This window comes from Rhinolophus ferrumequinum, chromosome 23 (assembly GCF_004115265.2).
Source record: "Rhinolophus ferrumequinum isolate MPI-CBG mRhiFer1 chromosome 23, mRhiFer1_v1.p, whole genome shotgun sequence".
NCBI lineage: Eukaryota > Metazoa > Chordata > Mammalia > Chiroptera > Rhinolophidae > Rhinolophus > Rhinolophus ferrumequinum.
Genome location: NC_046306.1, coordinates 1,354,089 through 1,366,170, shown reverse-complemented (window position 1 = coordinate 1,366,170; position 12,082 = coordinate 1,354,089). Strand labels below are relative to the sequence as shown.

The 12,082-nt window shown below is 58.5% G+C and overlaps 1 protein-coding gene across 3 annotated transcripts; it reads left to right on the top strand.

The window, feature by feature from the left end:
• Nucleotides 1–1,037: 1,037 nt before the first annotated feature.
• On the top strand, nucleotides 1,038–11,956 carry LSM14B (LSM family member 14B). 3 transcript variants are annotated; one of them, XM_033095102.1, is made up of 10 exons: nucleotides 1,042–1,409; nucleotides 3,053–3,216; nucleotides 4,086–4,215; nucleotides 5,020–5,136; nucleotides 7,122–7,289; nucleotides 7,484–7,561; nucleotides 7,727–7,888; nucleotides 8,190–8,340; nucleotides 10,027–10,212; nucleotides 10,842–11,956. In XM_033095102.1, the coding sequence occupies exons 1-9, from the start codon at nucleotides 1,283–1,285 to the stop codon at nucleotides 10,196–10,198; spliced, it is 1,269 nt and encodes a 422-aa protein (XP_032950993.1). In that variant the 5' UTR covers nucleotides 1,042–1,282; the 3' UTR covers nucleotides 10,199–10,212; nucleotides 10,842–11,956. The 3 variants fall into 3 exon arrangements, with proteins under 3 accessions (XP_032950996.1, XP_032950995.1, XP_032950993.1); XM_033095105.1 differs by lacking the exon at nucleotides 5,020–5,136 and having other exon boundaries at nucleotides 1,038–1,409; XM_033095104.1 differs by lacking the exon at nucleotides 7,484–7,561 and having other exon boundaries at nucleotides 1,040–1,409.
• The last annotated feature ends 126 nt before the right edge of the window (nucleotides 11,957–12,082 follow it).

Here is a 12,082-nt window from a genome sequence, read left to right as displayed (position 1 = left end):
AGGAGGGAGAGGGAAACAAAAAGCAAGGGCACACGCATCATCATTAATGGAGCCGAGCGCTGCGCGGGGAAGACCCGGTCTGATCCGACGTGAGGCGCGGCCCGTTTCCACTTCAAGAGACAAGGCCCAGCCGGGCCTCTGGGCCAGTCGGGCTAGGCGGCAGGCAGGCCAGGTCAGGCGGGGCTTTGAGGCCTGGTGGCCTGTTGGATTTATTTTAAGGGACGGGGAATGCCACCGCAGGTTTGGGGGAGGAGCAGGATGAAAGGAGAAGAAGCGCTCAGCTCGTTATATTTAGTAGCTGACGCGCCGGAAGCGCTCGTTACCCGCAGCTGTAATACTACTGCGCCCCACGCCCGTAGGGCGGCCCCCGCCTTCACTCTCCCGGCAGGGACCCTCCAACCTCTCGCTCCCCACCCCGTCCTCAACCCCCGGACCGGGCTCCCGCCTTCACCTCGCGCAGCAGGGATCCCCCCAGCTTCGCCCCGCGGGCAAGAACCCCAGCGCGGAGCTGGGGAAGGGGAGGGTCGGGGCGCACCCCGGGCAGTAGACCTTCTGAGCCAGGACAGAAAAAGCCGCCCCCGCGTGCTTCTGCAGGAGGAAAACTGAGACCGCGCTGTAGGGTCAAGTCTACCAGCTCGCAGCACCAGGGCTGGGGCCCGGCCGGCACGCGCGGCGGGCGGGGCCTAGAGCTCCGCCCCCACGCACGCGCGCTCCGTCCCGTCCGACCTTCCCCCCCAGCTCAGTCCACCCACTGCGCCCCTCTGTCCCCTCCCTTCCGTCCCCACACACCCGCCCGGCTCACCCGCGCTCCGCCCAGCTCTGTTCCCACCCCTCCCCCAGGCCCGCCCTCCGGGTCTCGTGCTCCCACCCCGCGCGGGGCCCGCCGGGAGCCGACCGAGGGGGGGGGGGGCGGAAAGTCGGGGAGAACCTGCCGGGGTTGGCGCGCTCGCCGCGCAGGCGCCGAGTGCGGGCCCGCCCCTAGGCCGGCAGCGCGGCCATATTTAAAGGGCGGCAAGAGAGACGAGCCAATGGAAGGCGAGCGTGCGGGGGCGGGGCGTAGCGACGCGAGGCCCCGGATGTGGCTGCTGCGGCCCCTCCTCCCCCGCGCTTCTCTCCGAGACCCCCGCCGCGCGCCGCCGCTCGCTTGCTGGTTTCCGCGCGGGCCCCTCGGGCGGTGGTGAAGCGGCACCGAGGCGGAGGCGGCGGAGGAGCTCGGTGGCAGCAGAGCAGCCAGCGAGGCGACCGAGCGGAGGCGAGCGGGCAAGGCCGGGCGGCCGTCGCCATGAGCGGCTCGTCGGGCACCCCGTACCTGGGCAGCAAGATAAGCCTCATCTCCAAGGCGCAGATCCGCTACGAGGGCATCCTGTACACCATCGACACGGACAACTCCACCGTGGCGCTCGCCAAAGGTAGCGGCCCCGCGGCCGCGCCAACCGCCCGACCCCCGCCAGCCAACAGTCTGGCTCCACCCCCACGACTCCCCGGTCTCCGCGCCGCCCCCCCCAGGACCCCTTGCGGGCTCCCACCCCCAGCCATCCCTGCCCCCCGGGGCGCTCCCCGCTGTCCCCCACTCCCGGGCATCCCCGCCCCCCGGGGCGCCCCCGGCCGGCACAATGGTCTCCCCCGGCCCCGGCGTTATTGTTTGCGACGGGCCCGCCCAGTCGGGGTTGGGGTGGGGTGGTGGGGGAGGGTCCAGCTCCCGCGGCGCCGCCCCCTCCACCGCGTAGCCCACCTCTGCAGGTGGGGGTCGGGATTGTTGGGCTGCTTCCTCCCCACCTGCCCGAGGGGCAGCTGGCGCAGAGAACCCGCGGGGCGGGGCGAGGGGCCCGAGTCTCCCCGGGGCCTACCCAGAAGGCTGGGGGCGAGAAAACCCACCTCCTGCAAGCCCTTCTGGAATCTATTAAGCAGCTGGGGCCTCGAGCCTGAACAAATACCACGTTTTAATGGAACTTCCTGCCAGGATAGAAGCATTGGTCGGCAGCTAGGTGCCCCGGTTTAAAGCGCTTGCCCATCCTAACCCAGATGTTGCGTCTGGGTTTACCCTTTTGTGGCAGATCCCTCCCTGTAGGGACAGGTAAGTAAGCACACTGAAGCCCCTTGGAGACTTCGAGAAAGACGGCTGTGCTGTGGTTCTAGAGGAGTCCAGAATCTTTTCTGAGCTTGTTGAGGCAGGAGGGGGCCCCAAAGTTTCTTTGTCTTCTTCCTTCGGGAAAGATGGCGAGTGTCCTTCCCCTGCGTCTTAGAAGTGCTGCATGCAGCCAGGTCTACCGAAGGACTGTTTGTTTGATGGGTCTCTTGGCACTTGACTGCATGTGACCTGACATCCCAGTTGGGGAAACTGAGGCCCATAGTAGTTCCTGATCCTCAGCAAGAGTTGTGTGTAGGTTAGATAGAAGCTGCTTCAAGCCCAGCTCTGCCCCAGAGATCTAAAGAGAGGATCCGTTGGGCTCCTTGAGCCCTCTGGGAGGAATTAATACCCCAAGAAGCCCCTCCACAGCCAGAGAAGCTGATGGTGTGGGTCGAAGTTCTCCCATTGTTCTGTAAGGGCTCCTCCCAGGCTGGTTGTGTGTACGGGGTGGGGACCACACTCAACCTCCTGGCTTCTCTCCAGAGAAAAGGGACTCCTCTGGGTGATGTGTTTCCTCAGTGGTGATATGTCAGGGGTCTGGGTCAAAAAGCAGCTGTTGGGCTTTTAATCTGCCACGTCAGACGTGAGCAAACTTGGCCTGTCCCGGGCAGCCTGTCTTCTGTGTTCACACCTGAGAACGTAGACTGTATGAGAGCGCCAGGCCTCGGGCTTGTTCCTTGTTGTCTTTGTGATCTGGAACTTTTTGGTGCTTTGTCAACTGGGGTCTTGTTGGTATTGCCCTTTGAAAATCTGAGGGGTGTATGTGGAATAATTTCTGAAACGTGGAAAGCGGTGCTGGGCTGTGGATGGCACCCAGGGCAAGGGCCACTTGCCCCGTGTTTGGAAAGCTCGGGACCTGCAGAACCAGAGGGCTGAATGCACTTGGCTGAGGACAACACTTACTGTTTTTTTCTCACTCCTAAGTGAGGTCCTTTGGTACCGAAGATCGCCCCACAGATAGGCCTGCGCCTCCGAGAGAGGAGATTTACGAGTACATCATTTTCCGGGGAAGTGATATCAAAGATATTACGGTATGCGAGCCTCCGAAAGCTCAGCATGCACTCCCTCAGGATCCTGCCATCGTTCAGGTAAGTGCGTGGCGCCACTCCTTGGGCACGTCTCTGAGATTCTGGCTTTCAGATAGTGTCATTCTTGGTGTCATTCTTTGGCCAGAGTAGTCAACTCAAGGAATAGCCTTTTCACGAAAAGTGGTTTAATGTTGTCTGGTCCGTTGTTGTTGCCATGGAAAGTCTTAATTCCCGTAGCATGCAGTAGTGTGTGCAGGAGAGTGAGACGTGCAGGGGCGGCGGAGGGGGGCAGGGGGTGCGCTTAGGAATTGTGTTTGTCCTTAGTTTCTGGTCCCACACCCCAGTGGCGTGGTGGGAGTGGCTAAGATGCTCGCAGTGGGGCAGGACTTGGCTCCCTGCACCGTCCACGTTGCATTGCAGTGCTGTGGGACTCAGGGTTTGCCTGCTGTGTTTGGTATGTGGACCTCGGGTCCCAGAGGCTTGTGCATTAGGTACTCACTTGCCCTTGTGCAGAAGGCTGTGGGACTGCGCGCATGCTCGGTGGGTGTGCTCTGGGCCACTGGGCAGGGAAAGGGGGATGCCTGGGGACCTGGAGATAGGTCCCCGGCCACACTGCGTGTTGGCGGCAGGGCCAAGCCAAGGATGGCATTTTGTTCTCTTGCAGAGCCTGGACTACCTGATGCCGGGTAGTGGGGACCATTGGAGGGGTTAATTGACTTAGGAGAAATTCATGTGGGAATTCCCTGGCCAGGGGAAGCTGGGCGGGGAAGGCAGCTTTGACTTCCCAACACCATCTTGAAAGTCACCCTTGAGCGCACCCAGGAACGCAGGCTGGCAGATCGGGCTGCTTTCCCTGTCTGAACAGTACCCCCCAGGCAGGGTGACAGGGGCGCCTTACGCTGCTCTCACTTCTGTGTCTCCTTGCTCAGTCTTCCCTGGGCTCGGCCTCTTCCTTCCAGCCACACGTGCCTTACAGCCCCTTCAGAGGGATGCCACCCTACAGCCAGCTGGCCGCCAGCTCCCTGCTGAGCCAGCAGTACGCAGCTTCGTTGGGTCTAGGTGAGTAACCTGTTTCTACCTGGTGAACTGCCCATGCCGTGACCTCCAGGGAGCAGAGCCACAGGTCCTGATGGGGGGACGCTGTCCTTGTCACGTTCAGCCTACAGGGCACACTTAGTACATTATTCAGTGCAGCTGCAACTAGTCAGAACGTCTTACAACTGCTTGCTTGAGAGTAAAGAGGCAGCAGTCTGCGTTTTGGAACAGGTGAATCTAATCAGTATTCATCGAATGTCAGCCTAGGTCTGGGTGGAAGTCATGGGACGTCTGCTGGGAAGACGTGATGACTGATAGGTGTAATTCCAGATGAGTTATAATTACCTGCACCTTTGTAAGCCCATAAACATAAGTTAAATACGACGCCCACCTGTTCTGTCGTCTACCGTTTTGCTGTCAATGCCTCGCTCAAAAATTCGGTTTCCCCAGGTTGACTAAGCCTGGACTGAGACTCTCCCACACATGTGGAGAGAAGGTCCGCCTGGCCCCGGCCGGAGCTTTGCGATGCAGTCACACCAGAGTTGGCAGGCCTCCCCCGCCCTTGCTCCTGCTCTAAGCAATGGGTGTGATCCGGCCCTAGACGGTTCTGTGGGTCACTTGTTTCTGAAAGTCAGGTTGTCTTGCTGGCTGCTCCTAGTGTGCGGTGCCCTTCTCAGTCTCTCCCTGTGTTTCTAGAATAGGTTTGTGGGAGCCAAGTGTCCTGCGAGAGACGCTTGGCTCTTTCCGAGCTGGCTGGACACAAGACAAGTTTCTCATTACTTATCTGTACCCTTTCTTTTTGCTCTTTTCTTGTTTCTCTTCTTTTAGAGAAGCTGGTAAGCCCGCCAGCCTCGGCCGCAGCCTCCAGCCCTAGCTCCTCTCCATCTCCACAGCCCGTTTCAGAGCCTGACATGTGCTCAGAGCCACACCAGCTCACTTCCAAGGGTAACAGCAGTCTTGGAGAACTGCATGCTGTCTTGCAAGCCATCCTAAGAGCGAGGGGTAACCAGTAGACCAGAGTGATAGTAGCTGTAGCAGTTACTTTGCTAAGCCTGTGGATCAGTGAAGCGGTTTCTCTCTGGTTCAGCACATAGTGCTAACTTACTAACTCCAGTTTTCAAGGAGGATTAGAAAGAACTGGGGAAACATTTCGTCCACTCTCCCTGGGTCCAGGGCCTATTCTGACCTGTCCCGCGATTGCCACATGTGTGAAACGGCCCTGTGCACAAGAAGGCCATTTCCTGGGCTTTCTGCTGGTCCTAACCGTGGTCCAGATTGCGGGGAAGACTGCAGGGGAACACCCCTAAACGACTCAGGCCACGTAGGACCCATGGCACGCTCCTCACTCATCAAAATAGGGGTTCTCATGTGTCTTTGTAAAATGAAGCTGTTTCAAACAAGTGCGTGGCCCGAGCTGTTGACAGGTGAACAGTGTGGGCCCGATGACTGGCTTCTTAATGCTGGTGTTCACCACCTGTCTGCTGGGGGGCGGTGCCCGTGGGGTTTCTTCGCCTTTCCTGGCGTTGTTCTCATTTTACTGGGGGTCTGAAATTCGCATGCGTGACTGTTGGAGACAGAGCTCTGCTCTCACCATTGGAGAGACTGGGTTCAGGGTAATAGCCGGGCTTTCATTATGGCACAACTACTGTGGGTCAGTCACTTTGCACGTGTCGTCATTTGTCCTGCATGAGTGCCAGTGTATTCCACTCACAGTAGTAGTAAGGCCTTCTCCCCGCCTGAAAATTACACTCAAGTTCGTTTTTCTTAGCACCGTTAACATAAAACTCATAGGGCAAGATGGTTTTAACTGCTCTGGCATTACAAAAAGGACAAGCCTGATTCTTGCCCCATGCAGTTCCAGTGTGAGCAGGAAACCATCCCGAGCCGTGTCACTCAGGGAAGTCCATGCTGAGTGGGGTGACAGGCCAGAGAAAGTGGCCTGGGTCAGTGCCTGTCGTAGAGGACCCTTAAGGTGTCAGATGGATGGAGGCTGTCCCAGTCGGCCCTGGGAGTAGCTGGATCTGGTTACAACGCATTTGCCACTAGGAATTTCTCTAGTTTCTGTCCCATGTTGGGGAAAAGGTGAAATATCTGCTGTTCACTCATATAGGGTCATCCTTTTCAAATTAGTTACCCCGTAGTTAGGGGTAACTTCATTTTCTGTGTCACCTCCACCCAGTCCCACACGGCCCCGTTTAAACACTGGCCACAGATGCAGGAGCAAAGTGGGGATGTGTGTGTGGGATGCACATCCCTCCTCTTCTTGCTGTAGAGGACTGTCTTGGGAGCGCCGTGTCTGAGCAGTTACCTCCTGTGCTCAGGGCTGGGAGTGCAGCCCCGTCACCAGGGGCAGCTGGAGGCTTTTGTTTCCGTGATGAGCTTGATTCTCGAGGAGTGTAGGCTGTTACTTCTCTGTAGTCCACTCTTACTGTGTCATCCTTTTTGGTGGTGTTATGCCTTAAGCAAACATGATAGTATTCTAGATTTTAACTTCAAAGGCTGACCGCTGCATTTTCTGGACAAACTCAGGCTGCATGGTTCTCCCCCAGCGTGACCCAGCACAAAACATTCTTAGAGTGAGTGTTCACCAGCCATCTCAGAACCACCAAACCCCTCAGGTGGTTTTGGAAAGCTATTTCTAAACCGCCTGTGTGGTGTTCATTTGTGGCTGGGAGTTTTTCACCTCCTTGGGGTTCCCTGACACAGGGAGCCTGGGGCTTGGCTTCTGGGCTGAGCTGGCTGTGCTGTGTTGCTGGCAGACTGGGTGCAGAGGGGTGGCCCCTGAGGGGGCTTTGCCTGGGTTTGGTAGGACCTCGAGGTGGTTGCCTTTCTCCTGCTTGGCACGCCAGCCATGACAGAAGTGTCTGGAGGGGGGTGTGACAGTTTCTTCTTTTGGCTTTTCTCCATCCCTCCTCCTCTTCCCAACTCAGGAGCTGGTTTTCCATCCGTCCCAGTCGGCAAGAGCCCCATGGTGGAGCAGGCTGTCCAGACTGGTTCGCTTGATAACCTGAACGCCAAAAAGCTGTTACCCGGCAAGGGCCCAGTGGGGATGCAGCTCAACGGGCGCCCGGCCCCGCCCAGCAGCAAGACCGCCAGCGGTACTGAGACACGTGGCCCCGGAGTGTGCTCCCTCTTCTCAGCTTTTCTGGAAATAACTACACCCCCCACCCTAAGCACCACATGCTTTTGCAGGGCAGGCTCCTGCCGCATGGCCCGGGGAGGTGCTGCCCGCTTCCGTCTTTGGCTTATGCTCTCGCAGGCGCTTGCCTCACTCTTCCCTTTTGCGCTTTAGATGTAGCTCAGCCGGCCGCTGTGCAAGCTCAAGGGCAGGTGAACGACGAGAACAGAAGGCCCCAGAGGAGGAGATCAGGTAACAGCCGCTGCCACCTGAGCCCAGGGCCCGAGCCACCCAGGTGCTCTGCCTGCCCTGGCCGCTTTTCTGTGGGGCTGCTTGAGGGTGCCTGCCCTCTGTCATCCACCTCTCACTCAGCAACGTCGGGTGGTGCCTGACCAGCCGGAACTCATTTCTCCACAGGGAACAGACGAACAAGGAACCGCTCCAGAGGGCAAAGCCGCCCAACTCACGTCAAGGAGAACACGATCAAGTTTGAAGGCGACTTCGATTTTGAGAGTGCAAACGCCCAGTTCAACCGCGAGGAGCTGGACAAAGAATTTAAGAAGAAGCTGAATTTTAAAGGTCTGCGTCGTTCCAGGAAGATCACGCTCCTCCTCCCCAAGGAGTATCCGTAGAGCAGGTCAAGGAAAGACCGCTGGGACCAGGGGGTGGGGTTGAGATGGTGGCCGGAGTGCGGGGTGCCACCTGAGGAACCACTGAAATGTGCAGAGTGGACGGCACAGTCCGGCCAGACAGGGCCAGCAGGTCGGAGCGAGGAGGAGGCCACTCGGCACAGCACTCGGGGCCGCGCGGCTGAGGCCTGAGGATGGTGTCGAGGGCATTGGCTGCTTCCCAGCAGTTCTGGGTGTGCTTCTCTGTGCAGATGACAAAGCGGAGAAAGGGGAAGAGAAGGACCCGGCGGTGGTGACCCAGAGTGACGAGGCCCCCGCTGAGGAGGACCACCTGGGGCCCAACTGCTACTACGACAAGTCCAAGTCCTTCTTCGACAACATCTCCTCTGAGCTCAAGACCAGGTTGGAGGCCGGGGGGCGGGGTGAGGCCTCAGTGAGCGGGTGGGGAGGACTCACTGTCTCGGAACTCGGAGGAGGCCACGCTCTCCCGAAGACCAGCGTGCGACCTCAGGTTCAGGGCAGCTCTCGGGGGCCTGCTCGCGTTCTTGCCTTAATGAGTACAGCAGTCACGGAGCCAGCAGTGGTGGTTGGTGGCAGCATGGGAAGCCTTGGCAGTCACAGGCCCCGGAGGGGTCTGCCCGACGTCCAGCCCCTGCTTCCCTCTTGGCTTGTCTGCCCCTCTCCATCACAGCCGGGTTCAGTCCCCGCCCCCCCCAGCTGAGGGACATCCATCAGCTGACCCTGGTGGCCCAAGGCCCTTGCTGCCTGAGGCAGTGTGTTGTGTCCCAGTGTGTTTTCACCTGATTGCTGGGAACCCTGTCACATGCTGTGTTTTTAGCACCCAGCAGCTGGTGCTCAGGTGTTGGCCATGGACAAGCTAGACCGAGGTGAAAGGAGTCTACGGAACAGGCGGGGTGTAGAAACACATCCATTCTGCAGGCGGAGTGCCAGGCCCACTGCTTGGCACCAGAGACCGCAGAAACCAAGCAAGGAGATTCTGACCTTCCCCCACTTAGACATTCTGGCAGGGGAAGTAGGTGATGGGAAAAATGTACATACGTAAGATGGAAATGCACTGGGGAAACCAAGCAGTGCGGGGGGCGGCGAGGGGTGTGGTGAGAATGAGGTGCTCGCATGCTGAGGTCTCCCAGCCTGTGCATAAAGTAAAAGCAGCTTTTCTGGGCTGGGTGGGGTGGCCGCGTTGGGGCCCATGTGGCTGGAGCAGAGCCGGCGGGCCAGGGAGGAGCTATGATGGGGGGGGTGCCCTCAGAGTTCGAAGGTCATGGGGGTGCCTGGCTTTTATCTCAAGTGCTGCACTGCAAGCTGTCGGGTTGGGCGCTGAGGATCGATGCCATCTGAAGCTTCACTGGGTCTTACGTGAGAAGGACTACATGTCCACCCAGGGTGGTTTAGGTGTCTCAGAATGGGGTTGGGGAGCTTGGCTTCTGAACCAGGTTGAAGTGGAGCTGGTGGGGTTTGCTGACCAGATGTGAAAGCCGGTGACGTCCCCGTCATTGGCCTAGCCAGACAGCTCAAGGGCGCAGCTGCTGTGTCTTTCAATGAGGGGTCTGGGGGTGTTGTGTGTGAGCTGTCTGCAAGCACGTGGGGTCCTCGCTGTGGGTATAGGGGTATTGGCTGTATATTCAGGTAGCACAAAGGATGCTGGGACAGTGTAGAGTGCTGCTGCTGTGTCCCCACCCCAAGGGGCATAAGCATGTTCTGGGGGGCCTTGCCACATGTAACCCAGTCTCCTCCTTGTCTAATAGGAGCTTGTTCAGAGAGGTCGGGGACCTGCTCCAGGTCTCGGAGCCTGTGCGGGCCTTGGGCCTGGCAAGCAGTGGAGGCTTCCTTCGAGCACACGAGAGTCGTGCTCACTGTAGGTGACAAAGGCCAGAGAGTTTTGTAGCGAGCAGCCCAGTGCAGTGAGGAATAGGCTTGGCTGGAAATGCGGCCGGGAGCACCTGTGGTGCTGGGTCTCGGGCTGCAGCAGCCTGGTTGGGTCGCCCCCATGGCTCTAGTAACAAGTGACCATCTGTCCTCCTTCTGGGGCGCCCCTGCAGGTAGTTTCACACCCCTTGTCTTGATCAGTTCCAGGCGGACCACGTGGGCTGAGGAGAGGAAGCTCAACACGGAGACTTTCGGGGTGTCAGGAAGGTTTCTTCGTGGCCGTGGTTTCCGGGGGGGATTGCGCGGGGGCCGGGGCAGCGGGACAACCCGGCGCAACCCGACGTCCCACAGAGCTGGGACTGGCAGGGTGTAAGGAAGCGGCCGACGGTGAGTGAGGGACCCTCCCGGGCCCTGTGGGGGGCGTTGGGACGGGAGCACCTTGTGGGGAGCCTCTTCAGGAAGAGCTCAGGGCTGGGCAGTGGCCGGCTCTGGCTTCCAGTGAGAAGAGACAGCTCGAGGTTCCAGGCCAAACGAAGGGCCTTGACCCTCTGAGTCATCCAGGGGGCTCTTTGGGGACAGCAAGACCCAGGGCCAACTGTACCCGCATCTGGGGAGGGGCCCAGGTTCCAGGTGCCGGAGGGCTGGGTGCTTGTGACTCGAGGGGGTCAGTAAGGAGAGCTTGTTGCCAGCCAGGGTCTCGGCACAGCCCGGCTGTGAGCTGACTCGGAGCCCGCGTTTTCAACCAGGTCCTGGGTGACTTGGTGCCCAGTCCTTAGGGTGTGGTGGTGAACAGGTTATGGTGCTGACCTGCTCCAGCCAGGTGGGGGGGGCTGGAGCTGTCCCATCTCGTGTCCAAAGACAATTTTCACTGTGGGTTAATAGGCAAGTCTGGGAAGCCCTGGTCTGACGGGCGGGGGATGCTGAGCCCCTCCTGCTCTTCATCCCAGGCAGTGCCTGGCTTACGCTGGGGAGCCGCCTCCCAACTTCCGAGGCGCTCACTGGGTATTATCCCACAGGCCTGCCGAAGCAGCAGCAACGCAGCTGTGTGAGGCGATGGAAGACACTGCACTAACCGGGGAGACGATGGGTCACTTTGTTTACCGAATTGGGAAAATTCTCATCCTTTTGTTCTGGACTTCACGGAAATTGGACGTGGTCTGCGTTAGAACCACTTGTTTTGGGGGAAGTATTTATGGATAACCTCTCCAGAGTGTCTTGATCTTTCCTCCTCAGTTGTGCAGTCTAAGGTTTTGGTATTTTGCAAAAAGGTTTCTAAAGTGACAGCTTGATCCTCACTTTGTGACTTTTTGGACAGCTTTGACTTTTACAGTGGAACCAAATCTCATTTGGCAGCCAGGCATAGCTCTGTAACCCAAAAGGCCCCTGGTGCTGCTGGCCTGGCACCCCCACTGCCACTGGTGAGGTCCCAGGAGCTAGGCAGGGCCAGCACCCAGAGCATGGGCCTGGGGCAGGGAAAGTGGGGTGATCCACAGATGATGTTGTACAAGCAGACCAGACAACCTGATGTCCGGAGTGGTGGTGTCAAGTTTGGGGGCTGGCGGTGGCGGGGGGGGGGAACTCTTGAAGTGGGAAGGGGTCCTGAACGTGAGCTAGCTGTTTGCTGAGCTTGGCTTCCATAGGAATGGGGGTTGGGGTGGAAGCCCAGGACAAACCCTCTCGTGTCCCCGTCCTCCGCTGTCCCAGCCAGCCCAGCCGGGGCCAGTCCGTGTGGGAAGCCGGGCCAACATTGTTTGGTGTCTCATCCACTTGGAAACGAGCCAGTCTTTTTTGTAAGGTCAGTTGACCAAGAGCATTATCTTCCCTGAATTGTAAATAGTTCCGTGTTTTTTGTTTAAAAGGTGGGTGGAGGGGAGGGTGGGGACATAAACTGGTTGCATGAGGCAAGGGGTCAGCCCTTTAGTGGGAGCATGCGCCCCTGCTCGACGGGGCATGTGTTGAGCATAAGCACCTTCGTAACTAACCCCCTTAAGTAGATGTAAAGGTTTTGGTTCCGTATTAAGTTACTGTAAGAGCTTGGGTTTATTTTTGTAGGAGTAATGCCTAAGAATTAGAATGTAGCTGTGAGGCCACTATGTTGGAATAATGTAAATTGTAATTATAAATAAACATGCAAACCTTTAAAACTCGCCTCTCGACTCTGAATGTAAACAGTCCTATTGACTGTCAGAATCACATGGCACCACACCTGACGTGCCATCCCCAGGCGGTGCTGTCAGGCCCAGGCTTGTTTGGGTGA